Source organism: Camelus bactrianus, chromosome 27 (assembly GCF_048773025.1).
Source record: "Camelus bactrianus isolate YW-2024 breed Bactrian camel chromosome 27, ASM4877302v1, whole genome shotgun sequence".
NCBI classification, from domain to species: Eukaryota; Metazoa; Chordata; class Mammalia; order Artiodactyla; family Camelidae; genus Camelus; species Camelus bactrianus.
Genome location: NC_133565.1, coordinates 12984384 through 12995962, shown reverse-complemented (window position 1 = coordinate 12995962; position 11579 = coordinate 12984384). Strand labels below are relative to the sequence as shown.

General features: G+C 47.3%; 1 protein-coding gene across 1 annotated transcript; it reads right to left on the bottom strand.

The window, feature by feature from the left end:
• Positions 1-285: 285 nt before the first annotated feature.
• Positions 286-4440, bottom strand: MAGEL2 (MAGE family member L2). Its single transcript, XM_045506855.2, has one exon. It carries the CDS (start codon positions 4309-4311, stop codon positions 763-765), a length of 3549 nt encoding a protein of 1182 aa, XP_045362811.2. The 5' UTR covers positions 4312-4440; the 3' UTR covers positions 286-762.
• Positions 4441-11579: the final 7139 nt, after the last annotated feature.

Here is an 11579-nt window from a genome sequence, read left to right as displayed (position 1 = left end):
GAAGGACCATTGCGAGGATCAGATCAGAGGAGATAGACCACCTCTTCTTGATTCAGCCTCGCTGACTTGTAAAGTTTTCACCCTGCTTTTATGGCAATCCTACGTCTCACCACCCAAAACAATCACTGCATCGCTGTGATGCGTGTAGCACTGTCTTTGAAAAACAGCTTTGTCACCATGGTTCCTACTCTCCCTGATCGTTGTCTTGATGCTCAGCTCCATTTTGAGAGTAGGGTGAACTTGGCTCCCACCATCTGGAATAAAAATTAGAATAAAGACAAACACTTCCATGTTATGCTGAAATTATATTTATATATATAGATATAGATATTTATTTTTCTGCAGACAGCTTTAACTGATGAGTCATTTTTAACATCAAAGAACAGCCTAGTTCGATGCTACATCATCTGTACCAGAATGAGATGGAGAGCTTCTCAATTCATTTCACAAAGCCAGCACAACTCTGATACCAAAAAACATAACAATTATAACACAAAACAGGAGAATCACAGATCTCACTTAAAAAATACAGATGCCAAAATACCAAAGAGAACAGTAGCTGATTGAAATCAACACCACGTGAAAAATGTACAAAGCTTTGGCAGATACGAAAGCAAGTTGAAGTCCAAACTTACACAGAGAAAGAACTGGAACATAAACACCAGAAACAAAACGTCCCCCCCACCCCACCCTGTCAGTGGCCTTTGGCCGGGGACCCAAAGGAACAGGAACAATGAGAGAGAAGGTAGCTGCTAAACCACATTAGCTGGGAGGGGGGCTGCTGGTGGGGTCATCGGCGTTATCACCGGGGCCAGGCTCATCCTTATCAGCATCTTCAGACTCACACTCTGCCACAGCCTCCAAGTACTGGAACGGCCAGCACTGTGGATCTTTCTTATGGAGCCTGGCCAGAAACTTCAGCACAAGCATCTTGCTGGTTTCGAGGAATGCTCGGGGGCCCCAGAGGAACTCATACTCTGCGGGCTCAGTGAGGGGGACCCGCCTGTACTCCAGGTACTTCTGCCTCACAAACACTTTGGTGATGAGCTTCCTTGTGTTTCCGAAGAGACTGTGGGTCTCCCGGACATCCAGCCCCAATTTATACAGAAAATTAAAGATCAGGTCCGCCCGGACACAATTGCCCTTCATAAAGATGAGGCTCAGGACCACCATCAGGAGGCCTAACTTGGGCCGGTCCAGGTAGGACGGCCCCGCTCCCCCCTTGTGACTCTTGTTGACAAGAATGTAAGAGTGGTTTTTGGGATCAATCTCCTTCAGCTGATAACCAAAAACACACTCCAGCTTGTGGTTGGCACGGTTGATAATCTCTAAGCACTCGTCCTTGTATTCACGGATGACGAATCTCACCATCTCTGAGCGCCTGATGGGCACCTTGGCTTGGTCCTTGACCAAGAGGAACTGCACCAGTGCATTAGCCCTCTCATCTAAGGGAGACAGTGGCTGCCTCTCCAGTGTGGGGTCATCCTGGGGGGCACCGAATCCCTGAGCCAGATTGGGGAGCTCAGAGATGACCAAGGACTGAGGGCTGCATGAGCTTTCCCAGAGACCCAAGGCCCTGGAGGTGCTCGGACCCTCCCAGGCACTCAGAGCCCACGATGTGCTGGGCCCCTCCCAGCCACTCAGGATCCTGGAGGTGCTAGGACCCTCCCAGCCACTCAGACCATGGGAGGTGCTCGGGCCCTCCCAGCCACCCAGGACCCCCCACTCATTCAAGTCCACACTCTCCCAGCGCCGAGGGGGCTGCCAGTTGCGCATGCCCAGCATCTGGCCACTGCCATCCTCCTCCGTGTTCAGGTGCTTCTTCTTCCGGGTGGCTTTGCCTGACCGACGCGGAGGCTCAGCGGCGGTCTTCGAGGCCTCTTGAGTGGTGGCCATTGCCTTGGGGGCAGCTGCCGTGGCCAGCAGGATGGTGGGCACTGCCTTGGACGCCTTCGAGGCACTCACATTGGGCTGTGGCACCCACGGAACTGCCGGCAGGGCCTCGACGCAGGCAAAGGGATCCTGCAGAGCAAATGGCAGTGACTTTGGGGCCTCTGAGCTGGCAGAGGGGCCCTGAAAGGCATTCGAAGAGGCAGGCTGGAACTGGGAGGTAGCTGGAAAGACCCTCGGGGTGGCAGTAAAGGTCTCTGATGCCCCAGGCAAGTTCTTCCAGGGCGTAGGCAGGTGCGCCCGGGCAGTCGGCACTGCCCTTGGAGCACAAAAGGTGCCAGCAAAGATCATGCGATCCTTCGAAGGAGCCCTGCGTTCCTTCGAAGAGGTCCTACGTTCCTTTGAAGAGGTCCTTCGGTCTATAGAAGAGGCCCTGGATTCTCCTGAAGGAGTCATCAATGATTTATCACAGCCCATGGGAAAATTTGCCCCTGCTAAGGGGGCTCCGGGCTGGCCCTGCGAGGCTGCAGGGGGGCCCTGCCAGGAGGGCTGGGGTTGCAGGGATGGCAGCTCTGCCTGCGAACCCGAGGGCTGGGCCTGCTGGGGGGGTAGCTGGATTTGCAGGGCCTTTTGGGAGGCTGGGGCCCCCTGAAAGGGCTGCTCCAGTTGAACCAACGGTGGGCCCTGCCTCTGGGCCTCCTGGGTGGGCAGGGGCTGCCAGAACTGCCCGGGGGCCTTTGGCGCCTGCCAGGTCAGCGCCTGGCCTTGCTGCACATCCTGGAACTCCATCGACGTCGGCATCTCATGTGGCACCGGGGCTTGGCCTTTGGGGGCCTGCCAGATGATGGGTGGGCAGTGCGCAGCCTGGGGGGCAGGCAGTGGGGCCGGGAGAGGGGCCGGCATGGCCACTGGGGGCGCCTGGGGGCCAGCAGGAGGCGCCGTGGGCACCTGAGGTGCTGGCGGGGCCACCCGAATTGGTGGAGGCGCTCGCACCGGTGGGGCCGCCCGCAGCTGCGGGGTGGGCAGCCGAGCCTGCGGGGCCTGCCGCAGTGGTGGTGGGGGCGGCAGAGCCTGCCAGAGTGGTGGTGGGGTGGCCAGTACCTGTGGGGCAGGTCGGATGGGTGGCGGTGCCTGGCGGATCAGGGGAGGCGCCTGGCGGATTGGGGGTGGGGCCTGGCGTATCGGCGGGGGGCCCGGGCGAATGGGTGGCGGGCCCGGGCGGATGGGTGGTGGCCCCTGGCGCACAGGTGGAGGCGCCGGCCAGGCAATGGTCGGAGCCTGCCAGGTGACCTGCGTGGCCTGCCAGCCCAGGGACGTGGCCTGCCAGCCTTGAGGTGGGGCCTGCCACCCCGGCGAGGTGGCCTGCCAGCCCGGGGGTGTGGCCAGCGGCGCCGGCGGGGCCTGCGGGCCCTGGGGAACCGGTGGAGGAGCCCTTATAACCTGTGACTGGATCTGCAGGATCAGAGGCTGAGCCTGTGGGGCCCAAGAAGCCATAGGCTGAGCAGGTGGGGCCGGCGGCTGCACCATCGGGGCTCCTGTAGCTGGAGGCTGGGCGATCTGAGCTCTCGACCCTGCAGAATGGACCATCAGGACTCCCGGAGCAGGAGGCTTGGCCATCGGGGCTACTGGAGGTGGAGGCTGGGCCATCAAGGCTGCTGGAGGCGGAGGCTGGGCCATCGGGGCTCCTGGAGCAGGCGGCTGGACCATCAGGACTCCCGGAGCAGGCGGCTGGACCATCAGGACTCCCGGAGCTGGAGGCTGGGCCATCGGTGTCCCCGGAGGGGGAGGATGCGCCATCGGGGTCCCCGGAGGCGGAGGATGCGCCATCGGGGTCCCCGGAGGGGGAGGATGCGCCATCGGGGTCCCGGGAGGGGGAGGATGCGCCATCGGGGTCGCAGGAGGGGGAGGATGCACCATCGGAGTCCCGGGAGGGGGAGGATGGGCCATCGGGGTCCCGGGAGGAGGAGGGTGGGCCATCGGGGTCCCAGGAGGAGGAGGATGGGCCATGGGGGCCCCGGGAGCCGAAGGATGCACCATCAGGACTCCCGGAGTCGGAGGCTGGGCCATCGGGGCTCCCGGAGGGGGAGGATGCACCATCAGGACTCCGGGAGTCGGAGGCTTCCCCATCGGGCCTCCCAGAGGGGGAGCCTGGACCATCGGAGCCCCTAGGGATGGAGGTTGGGCCATCGGAGCCACTGGGGCAGGCGGCTGGCCCTGCGGGGCCTCCCAGGCAGGCTGAGGTGCCTGCCAAGCGGCCAGTGAAGCCTGCAAATCAATCGGAGGTGGATCCCAAGGGACTGGCGGAGCCCGGGAGGAAGCGGGCGGGGCCCGCATCAGAACCGTAGGGCGGCTATAGACCGGAGGCTTGGGGGCCTCCGCCGGGGGACTCGAATCACCCAAATTCTTACTTAGCTGCGACATGTCCCTTCGCTCTGACAGCTGGTGAGCCTTTTCCTCCGACAGCTGCTGGGCCTTTTCCTCCAGAGAGAAGAGAATGCCTACGTGGCTGCTCAGAGGATTCCTCCCCGCTGACTGGTGAGTAGGAAGTGAGCGCCCTTAGCTCTGCAGCTTTCCGCAGTAAGGAGGAGGGGGGAAGGGGGCTCAATCCCGCCCCTTCCCCGCCCCCGACCACCACAAGTGGATAGTGCAGAGGGGCGTCTACCAGGAATCCTGACTGACACAAGATCCCTCCCCGCACTGTCCGGTCCCCAATTGCAGCCTAATCGGACTGCCCATGGATGAGTTTCCACAGGAGAGTGACAGGACCGGACCTATGTTTTAGAAATCACTGTACTGTGGTATAGAGTTGGGAAGAGACCACTGGGAACATGGAAGGCGTCCATGAGGGGGGAGATGGCGTGGTTTGAGCTCAGATATGGCAAAACCCGGGCCGGAGGGATATAAAATATATATATGTATGTATATAGATATAGATATAGATATAGATATAGATATAGATACATACACACACACGCACGATGCAACAGTCATAGTAGGCAGCTGCTATAATTAATGTAAGAGTGAGAGAGAAGTCGCTGTCCCGGGGAAGTGGGAAATCGCTGGTGTCGCGGGGCTCGTAGTGGGGAGAGATTGTCGAGTGTTGAATAGGACATGGGCATTGACAGTGTGTGCTGTGGGACTGCCAGAGAGAGCTACCCTGTAGACACCTGTATAATGGTTTGGGATTCAGAAGAAAACTGAGCTGGGAGTCACGATCCTCTTCATAGAAACAGAGCTGTGCCAGGGAGTGTGGCTGCAGAAGAAGAGTGTTTAGAGTGAAACTCCTGAGACAGGTGTTGGAGAACGCAGACCTTTTTAGACACAGGTAGAGAAAAAGACGACAAAGAATAGAGCGGGAAGGAAAGAAATCCTGGAGAAATTAAGATGCTCCGGAGATCAGTGGAAGGCAGCATTTTTAGCCTGGGGGAATAATTCCTGTGGAATAACTGGGATGAAAAAACCAGGTAGATTTACTGTTGCTGCTTATTAGTTGCACAGCAAGAAAGAAATTGTAAAGAGGAAAACAACAACAACAACAACAACAAAAGCACTAGAAAATAATAAAATGAGTGAATGAAGAGATTCAAGATTAATACATAGGAAAAACAGATGAAGAGTGATTTACAGAATTTGGGGGACATCTACTCATAGACAAAATCAGTTTAAAAATTAGACAAATGATGTTTTAATGGATAAAGCAGGAGACATCACATTTACTGAGTAGCGCTATGCGACTTCATGCTGAAAGAAAAAGCCAGTCTCACTGCCAGTTGGGTTGTTTTCTGGAAATATACAAAATACTAAGTATTAAGGATGCTTAGTTTAGAAGAGGCTATTTGCTGCCTAGGGCAAGAGTCCAGAGTGACCAATAAAACACGAATGATGCCACAAGGGGGCAGAAGAGAATGATAGAGGCTATACCCCACTCCTCCTGAGGTACCCTTAGCCAGTGTTCCTCAAATTTGGTAATTTATGAATCCCAACAAAGGCATATACACACTCCCAAGGTTATCGTTGCCTTAAATAATGAAGTAATAATTTGGGAGTGAGGGTTCAGTGGTTTTTTTCTGGCAACTGAAGGGGTGAGAAATCAGAATTGTTATCCTTCAGAACACCTTTTCAGACACCAGTAGCTCTCCCCTGGCGCCTGCTGAGGTGTCTGTCACACCTGTGTACACACCTGTGTGCTTCTGAAGTATGAATACCGCCATGTCTCATGGTTTCCAGGTTCCTCTCTGGGCTAATGATCTGTCCCTATAAGACTTCTGAGTTTGATAGAGATTTAGAACTACTTCTAGAGATGCAGTGCATAAATTTGGACACATAACCCTCATGTTCCCCTGTTCCCAACTCTGTCACATGATGGTTGCTGGCTGTGGATGGCTTTGGGAAAGTCAGTTCATTTCTCAGCTGATGACATTTCTACTGTCACTAAAGCACACTTTCCCCTTCTCTCATTCAAGTGTATACATTCATCAGAGATTAAGTTCTTCCACTAACAATTTGTTTTTTCAGGATTATGGTGGATTTAACCTTTGGTCCACCATGCTGTGGATCATCCCACACAATAAATGGTGACCAGCAGGGCCCAATTGTTCTCAGTGAGGTTGGAGCTTAATGAAAAGCACTACCACACAATGTCAACTCCCACCAAATCCGTCATGTGAAAGGAGGCCCAGTTTATGCCCACGTGTGATGCAGAAGCCAAAAGGGAATTATCAGGGATTATGGGGTGGAGGCAGGAAAACTTGTAGGTGTCATTATATGTGAAATGTATTCAAGTCCTACACTAGCATTTTTACAACTCCTTGGTAAGATATGTGAACCAGCTGAGAAAAATGAAGACATAAGTATCCAGTGATTTTGGTGGGGCCAGTAATGGGTGAATCGGATTTATTCTTCCCTGGAAAATACATTGGCCTGTTTGAGACAATCAATGCTCTCAGACCCAGGCCACTTGACCACCCAGCTTCTAACAAATGCACCTGCTCCCAGTGTCACAGGTGAGGAATCAAATAACATGTAGCCCCTTTGTGAAGGCTGACTGGCTTAATAATGTGATACTGATTCCGGTGTTTGAACAACAAGCTTTAAATAGGTTTCTGAAAACCCCCTTCTCCTAGTGGAATCTTCTAGTTTCCTGATGCACCCACTGACCTTCTGTGTGTATGCTCTTCTATCCCCATTCCTCTGAACCACGCCTTGCCAAAATTCCCTCTCCTTCTTTCTCCACGAAGCGGTTTAAAAATCCAAGGTGAGCAGAAGATAGAATTCAAATATACACAAAATGTCCATGGAATGTAGGCACCTGTCTGTCATCTAATGAGAAACGGCTTTGGCCATTTACACAAATATATAGCAAAAGGGTAATGCAAGTAATAGAAAAGATTGGGAGAGGAGAATTGAGGATAGACAAATAGGAGTAGGGACATCACTGAGCCAGATGTACAAAGAATTTGTGTATTTCTTTATCACCTGGCTCGCCACAAGACTGGAGCCTTCTTGCAGATTGCAGCCTTGTTTTGTTCACTCTTGTCTCCCCTGCCTCATTCTGAGTGGTCAGGGAGGAGCTATTGAATGAAAGTGTAAGATTAGCACCAGAAGTGCCCATCTTTCACTCCTCTACAGCTGTTAGGCTCTGGTGGAAATATTTATAAGTGAGTAAAATAATCAGGTATGATTTTCACAAAGTCTAAAATTATTTATTTGCGAAATACTTTTTATTAAGGATTATGTATGTGCCTGACACGGTGCAGGGCTACAGAGAAAAAAAATCTGTCACTGGATCTTATAGACGCAGAGGGATATTAATATGGTATTTTTAGGGCCATAAAGTGTTATGGTCTGCAGCATTTAAAACCTCTAATGGTCATAGTTGACGCAAGTAACTGAGTACTCACTTCTGCCTGGAGTGTGAGGGTCGGGGTGTGATGCTGGCAGTAGCAATGAAAAGAAAAAACAAACAACGCCAAAGCTGTGGGAGATTCAAGAGTGTTCTCCAAATAGACAGACTGAGCACTAAAAGAGAAATAAATAAATAAATCAACACAGAATGTATCAGAAGTACAAGGCTTTTGAAAGAAGTGTTGCAAGAGGTTCGTTAAAATAGCCTAACTACCGTATATTGGATGCTTGTTATTTGACCAAGCACCATCCTAAAATCTTTACATGCACTGTATATTCCTCACAAAATCCACAAGCATTTGGCCCCGTTTTACACATGAAGATCTTGAGGCTCAAGATGGTAATTAACTTGTTGTATGTCCCAGCTATCTCTAGCAGAATCTGGAACTGAAGCCTGATCTATTTGTTGCCAAAAGCAAAATTCTTGTCAGTTATTGGTGCTGCCAAAACCTGTTTATTAAATGTAAGATATAATTAACATACAATGAAATGCATTCTGTTTGATGAACTTTGTCACCAAATAATCATCTGTCAAGACAAAATGAGGAGCATTTTCTTTATCCAATAAACTCCCATGTGCCCATTTCCAGTCAATTCCTTAATCCCCAAAGGCAACCACCTTCTTTTTCTTTCAGTTGTATCCACATATTTTTCAGATTATTTTTCATTATAGGTTATTACAAGATATTGAATATAGTTCCGTGTGCTACACAGTAGATCCTTGTGCCTTATCTATTTTATATATCATAGTTTGTACCCACTAATCCCAAACTCCTAATTTATCCCTCCCCCTCTTTCCCCTTGGGTAACCATAATTTGTTTTCTATGTCTGTATGCCTGCTTCTGTTTTGTATATAGATTAATTTGAATTATTTTTTAGATTTCACATATAAATATTACATAATATTTGTTTTTCTCTGTCCGACTGACTTCATTAAGTATAACATTCTCTAGGCTTATCCACATTGCTGCAAATGGCAATATGTTAATATTTTATTCTTTTTTATGACTGAGTAATATTCCTACACATGTATATATATATATATCTGTCACACATCTTCATTAGCTGATCATCTGTCAATGGACATTTAGATTGCATCCATGTCTTGGCTGTTGTAAATAGTGCTGCTATGAACACTGGGGTGCATGTATATTTTCAAATTAGAATTCCCTCTGGATGTATGCCCAGGAGCGGGATTGCTGGATCATATAGTAACTCTACTTTTCAGTTTTTAAGGATCCTCCCTACTGTTCTTCATAGTGGCTGTGCCAATTTACACTCTCACCAACAGTGGAGGAGGGTTCCCTTTTCTCCACACTTTCTCCAGCACTTATTGTTTGTAGACTTTTTTATTGAAGTATAGTCAGTTTACAATATTGTGTCAATTTCTGGTGTACAACACAGTGCTTCAGTCATACATGTTTATACATATATTCATTTTCATATTCTTTTTCACCGTAAACTACTACAAGATATTTAATATATTTCCCTGTGCTATACAGTATGAACTTGTTTATCTATTTTATATATACCAGTCAGTATCTGCAAATCTTGAACTCCCAGTTTATCTCTTCCCACCCGCCTCCCCTCAGCAACCACAAGTCTGTAATCTATGTCTGTGAGTCTGTTTCTGTATTTGTAGACATTTTGTTGATAGCCATTCTGAACAGTGTGAGGTAATACCTTATTGTCGTTTTGATTTGTATTTCTCTAATACTTAGAGACATTGAGCATCTTTTCATGTGTAAAAGTAGCCACTTTCTGATTTCTCTCACCAGATACCAGCTTTGCCTGTTCTTGAATTTCATATAAATCTAATTATTATGGTATATATTCTTTTTGTGTCTGGATTCAACTTTTTTTATTTGAGATTTTAACATCTCGCACTTATCTGAGGTTTGCTACTTTTTAATGTTGAATAGAATTCCATTGGATGTATACTGCAGTTTGTTTATCTATTACCTGTTGACATTTGGGATATTTATGATTTAGGGCTAGTATTAAAAAAAAAAACACTGCTTTGAAAATTCCCTAAGAATCTTCTTTTGAACATACATTTTCATGTATCTTGAATAAACATTACACTGAATGACTGAGTCATAGAGTAGATGTGTGTTTATATTTGTAAGAAACTGCAACAGTTTTCCACAGTTGGGTTTGGAAGTTTGACACTCTACCAGAATGTATGAGAATTCCCAGCATTCTGCAGCACTGCACAATTTTGTATTGTCAGTCTTTTTTATTTCGTTCATTCTAGTGGATGTGAAATTGTGACTGCACAATTTTGTACCTCTATTAACAATGTCTGAGAGTTCCAGGTGCTCCACATCCCAGCCAAAACTGATATAATTGGACGTTTTGAGTTGAAGCATTCTTGTGGGTGAAAAATGGTTGTATCATTGGATTTTTGTTTGCACAGTTTTTAGCAATTGTAGGTTTCAAAAAAACTGAGGATAATAATTGAGAGTTCCCATATAACTTTTGCCCATCCCACACATACGCACACAAATTCTCCCACTATCAACATCAGGCACCAGAGGGTACGTTTGTTATAATCTGTGAACCCACAGGGATGCATCATTATCATCCAAGTCTGTAGTTCACATTAAGTTTCCCTCTTGAAGTTATACATTCTGTGGGTTTTGACAAGTGTGTAATGACATGCATTCACCATTATGACACCATATAGAATAATTTCACTGCTCTAAAATCCTCTGTGCTCTGCTATTCACCCTACCTTCCCCCAAGCCCTGGCAAACCTGACCTTTTTAATGTCTCCATAGTTTTGCTTTTTCCAGAATGTCATATGCTTGGAATCATGCAGTATATGAACATTTTCAGATGGTTTTTTTTTTTTTCACCTGCTAATATGTGTTTAAGATTCCTTCATGGTTTTTTAAGGCTTGATAGCTTACTTCATTTTTAGCACTGTGTGATAAGAGTATATTTAATTTTATAAGAAACTGCCCAAACTGACTTCCCAAAGTAGCTGGACTTGGAGGCCATTTGTGTATCTTCTTTGTGTATTTCATCCTGTTTCCCCCCTCTTTTTTTTTTTTTTTAAATTGGGTTGTCTTTTTAATGTTGATTTTGACAGAAATCACATTATTCAGTTTTTCTGTTTCCTCATTTGCCAGTTTGGGTAATTTCTGCTTTTAAGGATTTTTCCATTTCATCTAAGTTGTCAAGCTTGTTCACTTAAAGTTGTCAATCTCTCTTTATTAACAGTTAACAATTGGTTAATTGTTAAACCATTTTAAATTCACAGTTTCTCTTTATTAAATGGAGATTAACAAAATCTCTCATTATTCTTTTAATGTCTGAATAATATGTAGTATTGTCTCTCTTTCATTCCTGACATGAGTGATTTGTCCTCTCTCACTCTCTTTTGTTTTCTTTCTTCTTTGATTAGTATTTCTAGGGGTTACCGGTTTTCTGACTCTTTTCAAAAAAAATGAACGATTGACTTGTGTGATTTTCTCTATTGAAGGTCTGTTTTCTATTTCATTGATTTCAGCTCTTATTTCTATTCTATTCATTCTTCTCCTTTAATTGTGACTTGTTCTCATTCTATATTGTTAACATGCAAGCTTAGGACGTTTATTTTAAATATTTCCTCTTTTGTAGTACGGACAATTAAAGCTATACATTTCGTTTTCAGCCTTATTGTAGAAGTGTCTTGCAAATTGTGATAGATTCTGTTTTGTTATCATTCGTTTCAAAATATTTTACAATTTTCATTGTCATGTTTTGTTTGATTTATGGGTTATTTGGAAGTGTGTTG